At 41.1% G+C, this 12991-nt stretch overlaps 1 protein-coding gene across 5 annotated transcripts in view; it reads left to right on the top strand.

The window, feature by feature from the left end:
* The window catches only part of GLB1L2 (galactosidase beta 1 like 2), a 68030-nt gene that overhangs the window by 8678 nt on the left and 46361 nt on the right, over window positions 1–12991 (top strand). For all 5 annotated transcript variants that reach the window (XM_078870126.1, XM_078870121.1, XM_078870122.1 and 2 more), the window contains 7 exons: window positions 4522–4590; window positions 6509–6604; window positions 8407–8515; window positions 9775–9867; window positions 10432–10513; window positions 11392–11456; window positions 12540–12624. In XM_078870126.1, the coding sequence (XP_078726252.1) occupies window positions 4522–4590; window positions 6509–6604; window positions 8407–8515; window positions 9775–9867; window positions 10432–10513; window positions 11392–11456; window positions 12540–12624 (599 nt within the window). The remainder of the gene's footprint in view (window positions 1–4521; window positions 4591–6508; window positions 6605–8406; window positions 8516–9774; window positions 9868–10431; window positions 10514–11391; window positions 11457–12539; window positions 12625–12991) is intronic.

Consider the following 12991-nt stretch of genomic DNA (forward strand, 5'->3'; position numbering starts at 1 on the left):
TTCGTGAACATAAGGCAGATCTGAAACACGGCAGGACCAATACCTTGGTCGTGGCTAATCATTGTTTTAATGTGGTGGGCTCACACGAAATGTATTTCTCTAAGACGAAGGTACTTTGCAAACCCACTGGCTACCAACAAAGATTCGTTCATGAAGCCATCCTCATGTTCAGACACAGACACAACTTCAATCGAGAAGATGGGTACAAACTGAGCAATCATTGGAAGGACGATGTCAACCAGTTTAAGTCATAACTGGCTGTGATGTTCCCATCTTACCACCTTCCGATGTTAGTTGTTATTTTTGGCTCTATGATTTTACATTAACAGGTAAAATTTCCTACACTAACACAGCCACCTCGCTCGCCGAGCTCGACGTTGCTGCTCTGCGATCTTTCATCAACATGTTCATCTCTCACATTAACATGCTAATCTCTTACATTAACATAGCCACCTCAGCGCCCTCATCGTGGAGGCCGCTCTCCGATCATACATTAACATGCTAATTTCTTAGGTTTTTTCGGTGAAGTCACGTAGGTAAAAAATTAAAATTAATAAAAGTAAAATAAAAAATAAAAAAAAATCACGACGTTTCGCAGGCAACACAAGCTTTCTTCTTCAGGTGGAACCGTCACGGCTATCGTGATGTGACGGTTCCACCTGAAGACGGAAGCTTGTGTTGCCTCCGAAACGTCGTGATTTTTATTTTATTTTTATTTTACTTTTATTAATTTAAATTTTTTACTTACGTGACTTTACCGAAAAAACCTAACAATATGAATCCTTGCAGTCACGAAAGCTTCAAATCTGGGATATGCTAATTTCTCACATTAACATCACTAGCCCGCCCACTTTGTTTATGACCCTTGGGCTACACCCATTTTAACCCTTTAAAACAGTCTGCCTAAGCAGCTTTCCCCCTCTTTTTTATCCTGATGACGATCGCTTGTGTTGTGATCGAAACGTGGTAGTTTTTTGTTATTTTTTTGTTATTTTCATTGACCTTTCTACGTGACTTTACCGATAGAGCCAAATAATCTTTAGGCATGCTTACCTGTTGCTGGCTACTTGGTATCTGGGCCTTTGAGTCTGCGCTCAGCAACTGTGATTGAAAATAATCATTGTCACCATTAGTGGTTCGCTAAAAATTGACACTGGAAGTAGTTGAGTGGTGTCCTTCTCTTGGACCATTCCCTAACGTCTATGATGCTCTCCTCACTTCGGGACCCTACAGCCAGATGGTGGAGAACTAGAAAAGCAGATCTTTGAGGCTGGCTGTTGATCGTGCTGGCAAACACTAGAATAAAACTATAAACTATTTTTTTATTTTACCAGTTAAGGTCTACTGAGCTATATAGCTATTTTTTTTATAAGCGACCTGAACAGAAATGATAGCTCAACGAAGTGGCTTATCACATGGAAATGTATAGCAGCCAAATACTCTAAATGCATGTTTCTAAATGTAGAGGGAAAAAACGGAGAAAAATGTACGCAACCACAAGGAGTGAGACATGAAAACTCCAAATTTACAGGTGTAAGGGTCGGGATCAAACCCACCACCTCCTGTATACCAGGTGAGGGAATTAACATCTCGCCACCATGATACGATGTTAAGACATCGAGGAGAAGGAAATAATGATGGCGAGTTATGGGGCTGTCACTGGTATTGACCAAGGTTACCCTCTGACCTTCACCGTGTGCTCACTTGCCACTGTGCCAGACATCATGCAGTCAATTTTAGCTATTCATCGGTGTCGTCACTCTGTGACGTTCATTATAAAATTGATGGTAAAGACTACGACGTTATTCAAGGGTTTATCTGTTGTCACCAGCTTGTCCCAAATTAAAAGCATTGCACCTTGTAAAAGTAAAACTATTCACAGATACCTTTGTTGGAGGTGACTCCATAGTTCATTCACCTCATCATTTCTGTCAGAATACTTAGGTAGGGCACCTCAAATCCAGACAGCCAAAATCATCAATCTTGTCCCACGCAACTTTATCTTGCTCAAGCCTAGCGCAGTTCTGAGGGATTAAATGTGTAAGTACAGTACAGTCAATAAGTAACACGCAGTGAATCACTCTTTACAGAAGTATTGTTAGGCAGGCATCGTCTTATGGGACAGCCCTTGACATTGTGATGTTTTGCTGAATGTGGGAGTTGCATAAGAACATTTTTGTTTCATAATGACACGAGTCTGAGAACGTGCAATTGATTAGTCTGTAATTCTTACAAAAGCAAACATTTTCTAAGCAATACACTGATAGATATATGCGGTTTTAGTATTTATTAAATTGTTGCAAGTTAATTTCTTGATTTATATTCTCAGGTTTTTTCGGTAAAGTCACGTAGGTAAAACATTAAAAGTAATGAAAGTAAAATAAAACAAAACAAAAATAAAAATAAAATTCACGACGTTTCGGAGGCAACACAAGTCTCCGTCATCAGGTGGGACCGTCACAGCCAGATTAGCTGCATCAAGTGAAGCAATGATTCAAAATGTAATCCCTTATAAGCAAGTTGAAGGGGGGGAGGAGAGGGGGGGGGAGTTCATCAGAATGTGGTAGCCAATGAATGGAACGTATCGGGAGGGAGGGGGGGTGGGAGGGGGAGGGAGCCAACAAAACATTTGGCGACGGCTTGGACGCGGCTGCTGCGCACGCCAACACAATGGGCAGAAAGGGGGGAGGGGAGGTCTGATACACATGATAGAACAAAGGAACGAAAATGCCCATGTTTATACCAATGCAGGCTGAAAAATGAAGAGAGTACTGTTAAAAATAACTGGGGATGTTAACACTCGGTGAAGTAAATTAAACTTGCTTATAAGGGATTACATTTTGAATCATTGCTTCACTTGATGCAGCTAATCTGGCTGTGACGGTCCCACCTGATGACGGAGACTTGTGTTGCCTCCGAAACGTCGTGAATTTTATTTTTATTTTTGTTTTGTTTTATTTTACTTTCATTACTTTTAATGTTTTACCTACGTGACTTTACCGAAAAAACCTGAGAATATGAATCATTGCAGTCACGAAAGCTTCAAATCTAGAATTCTTGATTTATATTGTGGTGTATCAGTGGCCCACTGGTCAGCACGCTGCACAATTAACCTGAGAACCTGAGTTTGATTCCTGGTCAAGGCTAATATCAGTGGTTTGTGATATGAACCAGTGCTGGGCGCCGCCTTTGCCAACTGGAACTCACTCGTGTGGTGAAGTATGGTCAAATAATCCACACAACAGACATGGCGTGGGGAAGCGGTCATCCAGCAGTGGACTGTTAAAGACCTCTACACATTGACATGTAGATGTAAAAATAATGTGAAACTGCAAATGTTGCACTGTATTGCTTAAAATGTGTGTGTAATGTTCAAATGAATCGACTTCAGTAGATGGCAGTCTGGCCACATGCTTGTGGCTACATGTGCTATTTAGAGCTGTGCAGGCTATGATGTTGATTTTAAAATACACAAGATAAAAAATGAGATGTTCACAAATTGATGCTGCATGAGATGAGAATTTTGCATAAAATGCAGTATAATCTTGGTACATATATCATGTATTCCTGCATATAAGGAATATCGAGGAAATTATTAGAATAAAAGTATTGCTGTAAATGCATTATTTCGTTGTACCAATTATGCTCAAACAAGGGGTTGTGTTGGGAAATCATCATGAAATAACATAGTCATGATTCTTTTGCAAATGTAACAGTGGATATATAGTGCCATTTACACACCCACGTGTAAACCAGCACACATCTACCACACCCACCACACCACAGTCCATTTGGCACGTGGCACACATGCACACGTAGACTTCCGCACACAAGCACATGACAGTATATCCTGTGAGGACATTTTGCCCACTTTAACGCATACACATGTGCACACACACGTATACGTGCGCTCACCCATATACGTCTTCTCACAAGCACTCACATGGACAAGACAGATCCCTATTATAGCCTTAACACACTTTTGGGGCAAGTGCTAATATCGATCACCAGTGAAGGCCGGAACGGCGCATGAGGAGGTGGTGTGGCAAGCACCATATGCGGCCCCACCTTTTGTCTCCCCAGTGCTGATATTTTACACACTGCACAATTTGGCTAGCCATCGAACAAACACGATCACTGCATTGTGCGCTTTCGGAAGCGCTTCTGCGGCCGTCTGGAACGATCTTCCTTCCGATATTAGGAAGCCACTTCGAGCTATGCACTTTTAAATCTAGATTTAAAACTCATTTCTTTAAAACTGCTTTTTGTGTTGAGTTTGTTGTCCATTCCCCACACCTCCGATTAGCACGGTTGGCTATGTACGGCGTGCAAGAAGTTAAACATACGTACATACAACGTACCGATTTAAGGCTTAGTTAACCTCGCATTTTGGTTGTGAGCAGGAATCAAACTCGGATAGCTGTGTTTGTTGTGCAATGCGCTAATCACTACACTACCACTTCCCATACACACCCCTGTACACTTACACATGCATATCTCTCCCTCCATGTCTGCACACAGATATGTGGCGTGGAACCTGCATGAGCCGCAGCGGGGAGTGTTTGACTTCAGCGGGTCTCTGGATATTGGGTACTGTCACAGTGAATGCATTACCCAACTGCTACTCATTTATTTATGTGTTTAATGTTTATTATGCATTTATTCACTTTAGTATGCCACAGTAAAGGGCTGCCTCGTTCACATGTTCAAATCCCCAGTCGATGTGCTCCTCTCTTCTTATGGAGCATTTTTTGTAGCTTAACCTGCCTGGGTAGAGAACATAGCAAATATGAACATTAAAGGAAAAGTATAAAAGAATACGAACATTTATAAAGCATGGAGATGCAATCACAGTAGACTATGATGATCCCATGGTGCATATAACGCGTCTGATTTTAAATGTTGATAAGATTGATAGAAATATGCTTTATAGCTATCTATCCACATATCCACCTACCGAACTGGTTACCTCCCTATCCACAGCCACATTTTTAGCTATAAAGCTATGCAAAGAACACCACTCGTGAATGTGTATACACAATGCTAATTGAGTCATTGAAAGGTTTAAATGTGTGCAGTATATGTCTATGATGTGAAATGGGTCAAATGTTGGCTGCTTTGGAAAAATGTATGAATTTATAATGCCTAGGCTTATGAATTCATTATCTTGAAACCTTTGCACGTTTACCTCACACTTTGTGCTGCAGGACGTAACCTGCTGTGTACAAATACATCACACTCGGGGAGGATTATCCATTAGAAGTTCGAGTCAAAAGAACAGGGAATGTGGGTGTTAAAGTCTACACACTACCCATAGTGATGTGCAACAAACAATGATTGACTAAGCTCCGTGCTGTGTTGAAGTGTATTCATCTCACCGCGACTTATTTTGTCTAGAGTAGACGGCTGTCTGCTGGTTGCACTCAGATGAACTAAAACGTACAGCTTCAATTGAATCTAGTGTGTATTTTTTCACTAATTCTAGATTTGAAGCTTTCGTGACTGCAAGGATTCATATTCTTAGGTTTTGTCGGTAAAGTCACGTAGGTAAATTAAAATTAATAAAAGTAAAATAAAATTAAAATCACAACGTTTCGAAGGCAACACAAGCTTCCGTCTTCAGGTGGAACCGTCACAGCCACGACAGCTGTATCAAGTAAATGAGAGATTACAAGAGCTACCACTCCGTATATATAATGGTTATATATACGGAGTGGTAGCTTTTGTAATGGTTATATATACGGAGTGGTAGCTCTTGTAATCTCTCATTTACTTGATACAGCTGTCGTGGCTGTGACGGTTCCACCTGAAGACGGAAGCTTGTGTTGCCTCCGAAACGTCGTGATTTTAATTTTATTTTACTTTTATTAATTTAAATTTTTTACCTACGTGACTTTACCGAAAAAACCTAAGAATATTTTTTCACTAAGTTCATGTTCTAAACTAACCCCGATAACTTGTTTATTTAACGTGAATGCTTTTCACAGCCAATACAATTCATCTGCATCTGCTAAATTTGGCTGTGACGATTCTTCAACTCATCAGTGAGCTGAAATTATAATAATTGGCGCGTAACACGCTTGCACACATAACAATTCATGTGACTGAGTCCGGTGGTGATGGGGCTTCATGACGCAGATTTGGTCATGCCACTAAATAGTCTAACCCAAACATCGATCTTTTTATTTCCTAAAAAGAAACTGGATTTTTTGTACAAGCTCAACATTCCTTATTTTCAATTCCACGAGTTTAATTCCATCAGCCACCCAGTAATTATTCTGGTGCTTCATACATGTCTGCTATAGCTGTTAAGTGGATGTTAAAGACCCTGTGATATTCTCTACAGAAGTAAGCGTGTGTGTGCTCTTGAGATAAAGCACATCTGAAATGTTATATTTCCTTCAAGTAAAAATACATTACTCTCACAATTAGGTAGCGTGTTTTACAAGTTATAGTTGCTCTTTGCATGTTTGATTAAACACTCGTCAATGTTTGTAAATGTTTTAAGGGCATTTATTCAGCTGGCTAAAGAGTTGGACTTGCATGTGATCCTGAGGCCTGGACCGTACATCTGCGCCGAGTGGGATCTGGGAGGTTTGCCAAGGTATTTCACATATCAGCCGCACACACACACTCACACCCCGTTGTTTAGCTTGACAGACTGTTGAGGCAAGTGCTAAGAGTAAATATCCATTCAGATCCGTGAGGTAAGTCCTCGCTTCACATGTGTTCACACAACGCGCTTTCGCTATCACGTGTTCCTTCCGTTTGGGGAACACTTTTCGTACAATGCACCCGTTATAATGCAGATCACGCCCTGTTGTAACGCGGTTTCCTAGTGGTCGACAACGAACTGCTTTCTTGAGCTGCGCGACTGAGCGGTATGTTACAGTATGCGGAATGATAAATACGGCGTTGTACCCTTACTTGTGCCAACATCTTACTGTGTGAGCGTACATCGTATCTCGCCCAACTTGATTGTTAAATTAATTATGGGGAAATTGTTTTCGCTCAACACATTTTTCGCTTCACGCAGCACGTTTCAGGAACGCATCTACCACGTTAAATGAGGACTTCCTGTACAATACATGTAGAATAGTGTGGCTAGTGCTGATTTTAATGTATCACACCTCCTATCTGTTTAGGCGGTCAACCAAGGGTATTCCCAATCCAGGCTTGGAAGACACAAACTCAGGCACAAATTGTACCGTGCATAGATTGTTTGTGTACAGTGGCGGCTCCTGCAAAATCTCTCAGGGGGGGAAAATGTCTGGATGATTGATAAGGATAAGGTCCACCCATGCAAAGGATAAATTAACAGCTTAAGCATGTAAAGGCAACTTCACTTCTTTAATATTAATGAAAAATAAGGTGACTCTTACAATACATCTTGTTTGTTTCTATACTCACTATTAATACAATCCACTCATGTTTCTTTTATTAAAGATTCCACTAGGTGGCGACAAATAATTTTGTTGGATGAAACGTGCTTACGTATGATGACGTAAGCACGTTAGTGCGAGCCCTCCCGGAAGCCATAGAGAATGCATTGCAGCGCCCCCCGTTCGAAAAAAAACATCTTTGAATGTAAGTCTATGGGACCACTCGGGGCGATTCTCAGCCGGAGGGAAATCGCCCAAAAAGAGGCGGTACTCCACAGAACGTAGCATGACGCTGATTGGACTATATCCAGAGGCACAGTGACGGCTAGCGTGACTCTGTGGTTGAATGACATTGGTGGTGCGTCGCCCAATCGCCCTAATGAAGAAACCGCCCCTGTTTGTGTATGTGCTAACATCAAGCACATATTCAAACCAGCGCAGCACATGACGATATCATGCAATGATCATTGCGTTTAGCGTAAGCGTTGGACATTCCAGATTTCTATATCGGGGACAGACAGCTCAAAAGACAACTAAAGTTGACTTTCCACAGAGTGGGATTTATCTTCTTGGTTCTTTCGGTAAATTCACGTAGAAGGGAAATAATACAATTCTAAAAATGAAACAGGTCTGTCGGAAAGACAGCGTCTGTCTTTCCGACAGACCTGTTCTTCACCTGAGGACGGCTGCTTGCATTGTGGCCGAAACGTCGTGAGAATAGTATTTTATTATGTTGTATTTTTATTATTTAATTATTTCCCTTCTACGTGACTTTACCGAAAGAACCAAGAAGATGAATCCCTGCAGTCACGAAAGCTTTAAATCGAGAGTGGGATTTAGTTTCATATTGGTGGAGGGCTGAACAGCCAAATTGGCTTCTGACTGGGATGTGGGAATTTGAACTCGCATCCTTCCAATTTACACACTTACAAAGCTAAACTGGTTTTCAGGCAGTGGTTTGAAAGAACAGTGATGGTTACTAATTTAACACCGATATATTTGTTTCTTCTTTGTTGTGTTACAGCTGGCTTCTGGCAGACCCAGATATGAAATTACGGACAACTTATTCAGGATTTATAGATGCAGTCGATAACTTTTTTGAGAAGCTCATGCCAAGTGTGGCTCCTCTACAAGTGAGTGATGTTTGTAAACTGCTTAACAGTAACACTTTAAATCCTGCGTTTCAATTATGCTTTGTTTTTGAAAGGGCGTCTTTCATGCTGGGGCATCTCAGAACTGCAATAAGTGACTTACGTCACTTTTCATCTAAAAAATGTTGAAAGCACACCACCAATGGCAGTTGTCCCTGTATGGCACAAGGTGTCTTGGCACCTGGTCTGCAAGCAGGCATCAATATGCCCGGATGGGGCGATGATTGCTGCTGTGTGTTATTCCGATTGAAATATTTTAAATAAATGCACTTCATCATCTTTTGGGCTGTGTTTAGATTTGGGGGAGTGGTAGTGTCGCGGTTAGCGCGCTGCGCTACAAACCTGGCGACCCGAGTTCGATTCCCGCTCATGGTCAACACCAGTGACGATTATCTGATCAAGTCCTGGGTCTCACCTAGGTCGACTCAGCCTCAAATGAGTACCTGGTGCGGTGTGTAAAAACATCGCCAATGGGAAGACAAAGGCGGTCGGGCGTGGTGTTGGCCACACACCCCCTTGTGTGCCGTGCCGGCCTTCATAGGTGATGGCGAACAGCGTTTGCCCCAACGCTGTTAAGGCTATTCAGGGGGATCTTTGTCTTTGTTTAAGTTAGAATTGTGGAGCATGTGCATTGGTTGGAAATGTTTTTAGAAGATTAAAATTCTGGCAAGAGTTATATTACTTGCGATGATTATTTTTAAATACAGTGTATAGTCATAATAATTAGATTGTTAATTAAACTGAAGACATTTTTTTCAGTAGGTACTTGTACCATTATTATTAAATGCAAGAACCATTGGAAAAACGTCATTGAAGAGGCTGCAAACTTGGGCCTGGGAATTAATGTGAGCAAAACCCAGGTCATGTCCAGACCTTCGCTCAACAATTAAGAGATGTCTGGCAGGGACACAATTGGAACCTCGGATAGTGATTGATTGCGAGCCAAATTAAACCATTGAAATAAAGAGGATGAGATAATGCATTCATAAGTGTGCACATAATGGTCTCCTGTTTCAAGTATTGTTTCATGTATTACTTTACAGCATGATGAAATGTTTTGATCGTGCAGACCAACTTTTATGGTCTCTCCTGCAAGCATGCCAAATATTAGACTGCTTAGCTATGTTTATCCACTCTCTCCTTGCATGTTTATATAAGCAGTTCATATCGTTTAGATGGCTAGTTTTAATGCACGTGTATCCGTAACCTAATGGTGTTTTGTTCTTCTTTAATGTTTGCAGTACACTTACGGTGGCCCCATCATTGCAGTGCAAGTGGAGAATGAGTATGGAGCTTATGCCAAGGACACTGGCTACATGGAATCCGTAAAGCAGGTAAACAGCCACAGCAAATATGCAGCCATGGCGGCTGCTGATAAAGTGACAGCCAATGTGGGCATCAAGATGCACAACGACACTAACAGCAATGAGTGCAGCAGCAGCAGATGTTAAAGATGTTTGTTAAAATATTCTTTTTTAAATTAAATCTACTCGTAACTGGACACAACAAAAACATTGTCACAAAACCAATTTGCCACACACAGCAACATCTACAGCAATAATCTTAGCATGTTCAGTATTCGGCCTAAGGTAGGGAACTGCCTTGATGTAATGGTTAGCACACTGGCACTTGCCGTACAGAAGTTGCCAGTTGTTTTCCATCTCCCTGCGTGGCAATTATTTTAAAATTGGTGCATTCATTTCCTAAAATTCTACTTTTGTATTCTGTAATTAACCAGGGAATGAAATAACCCCATTGAGATCATGAAACATTTCCTCTTTTGCAAGGGTTACCTGGAATATGTTACTGGTTACCAGTTACCTTTAACTACCCTAATACTAACAATACTAACCACGTGTGTCCCAACTTTATGGGCTGTCTTGTGAATGTGTTTGCAGGTTTTGCTGAAACATGGGATCATCGAGTTCCTGATGACATCGGACAACAAAGATGGGCTAAGCCAAGGAGCACTGGATGGAGGTACTTGTATATCTACACCTACATATACGTTGTTGTAACTGTTCACGTACATTTATTTATTGATTTATTTATTCCACTAGTTGGCACTGGCAGGATTCGGAACTCCCAGGTCGGGTTCAGGGCTGCCAATGAAGCTGAGCTCCATCCCACAAGACAATGCTGACTTATGTAACGTACAGATATTAATATGCTCGAGATGCTGGTATAAAGAATCATCGTACAATTCCATAGACCTGTTAGTAAATACAGTACATCCTTTGGTAAATTAATTCGTCTGGCACAACGGGATATGCTTCTGTAATTGCCATATGTTAATTTAGAACATGTACGTTTATTCTAACACAATTGGCAAACACTGGAGAGGCAAACTGAGTTGCCCTCTTTGGGCAGTGGGTTCTGTATCATTTGGGTTGGTTGTGATTGTGTGTGGCTCAGCTGGTACACGAAATGCGATCTTTGCTGGAACATGTATTGTCAAATACCGCCAGCCAGGATGACTATTTTCTTTTGTATTTATATGGAACACATTGATGCAGGTGTGGTTATTAAATGCTAGAATTGTAAAAAGTCAGTGCCCGAATGCTCAAGTAAGTAATTTTGGAATTAATCATGCTTTTTACTCAAAACGTTTAACACAGGGTTCATTATAAATGCATCATCAGTCATTTTCAATGTGCCATATGTTATTTTCCTATAAATACCTGCAGTATTCGCATCTGGTAGGGGGGTGCTACATTTGTTATGAGTTAGAGAGTGGTGGCTTTGCCAATCATTAATGTAAATGTGAATCAATTCAGTGGCATGTGCCCAAATTTCACCATTATATATACACACACACACAGTCACAACAAGAAAAACTTTTGATAACTGTGTTTCAGCTCTGTCAACTATGAATTTCAAGCATTTTCAAAGGAGCTACTTTGAGCATCTTGATTCAGTTCAGGTTGGTATGGTCCTCGAAGTTTGTCAATTAACAAACAAATATTTTGTTTATTCTGTTATTGGTTATCATCAAATAACATCTTGTAATAATTTCCCGATAGACCCACACATTTGTAGTACTCTTACCGCATCTGTATGCAGCTCTGTAAAACTTCATTTATGCCACATCTGTTTTGATGTACCATGCTCAATTTGATCCCTTCATTCAGCATGTTCTCTCTTTTGGCCACTGATCTGTCAATACCTTTGACCATTTTGACCTTTTTTACTGAGCAGTATAAATACAATTTAATGCAAAGAGTGTCTGGGATGTCTGGTATTTTGATGCGTTGTTTTACATTTTGTACATTTGTTTTCATGTGCAGCATTCCAGTGATGTTTTTGTCGCTTATAACTCCAGTTCTACCGTATTTTCTTTGTTGATCACCTTGCGTGTTGTTCAGAAACATGTTTTACCTGTACTTTCCATCATCATCATCATGTACTTTAAATCATCAATAAGCAAATACTATTATAATTGAGGAAAAAATATACAGGACTATCGTCATTTTGGGGAATGGCCCTTCTACATCGTCCATGCAAAGGACTGACAGAATCATGCAGGTGTGTGTTTGGGGAGTGGTTAGTGTAGTGGTACAGGTAGGAACAACAGTTCCACACTGCCCACCAGGGTTTATTTGTCTGTCGTGCATAGCCCCTCCCAAACATGTACGCTGCCGGATTGGTTGAAGTGCGTCACGTGACCGCGAGCTTTCTGTCGTGCACGAATGCGCTGTCCAACCAAGTTCCTACCTGCCCACTCCGAAGGAACGTGTTTAACTCACTGTGGCAAAGCTGGCAATCTGAGTTCAATTCCTGCACGCAGCCAACAGATGTGATGAACATCTGCACTTCTGGGCCTCTGATAGGTGAGGTCAGCATAGGTGGGCAGGCATGGTGCTGGCCAACGCCATCCATATTGTGTGCAATGTTGACCTTAATGTGTGCTCGCTAACAGCACTTTGCTCCAACAGTCTGTATGGCTACACGGGGGATCTATGTATTTGGCTTCGTGCATTTGTCTTTGTGCATTTTATGAATGCAGCCAAACCTTCCTAAAATGGTCATGGAGTTCTGGACGGGATGGTTTGACAGCTGGGGGAACTACCACATGGTGTTCAATGCTGACGGTATATATATATTTAATATATACATTGTGTTTGCAAACATGTGCACGTATGCTGCGTACGATATTTCTTGCATCACTGTACAGTATTGGCCTTTATATATGGATTTGCTTTGCAAACATTAAGTCTGACAACACATGAAGGGGCTCTTACATCAGGACCATATCCATCATGTTCCAATTGATCATTTTATGCTCAGTCAACCTAAGGGACACGCAACCCAAAATCAGATACCAATTTCTACTGGTGAACTTATCAGGGGAATTAAATCCACGTTGCTTTACGTCGGTGCAGTGTATAGACATTCATACCATAGGTTCATACATGTGTCCATACTGTGGGTATGAATTGCTTGCAACTTACATTTGTC

This window comes from Lampetra fluviatilis, chromosome 29 (assembly GCF_964198595.1).
Source record: "Lampetra fluviatilis chromosome 29, kcLamFluv1.1, whole genome shotgun sequence".
Taxonomy (NCBI): domain Eukaryota; kingdom Metazoa; phylum Chordata; class Hyperoartia; order Petromyzontiformes; family Petromyzontidae; genus Lampetra; species Lampetra fluviatilis.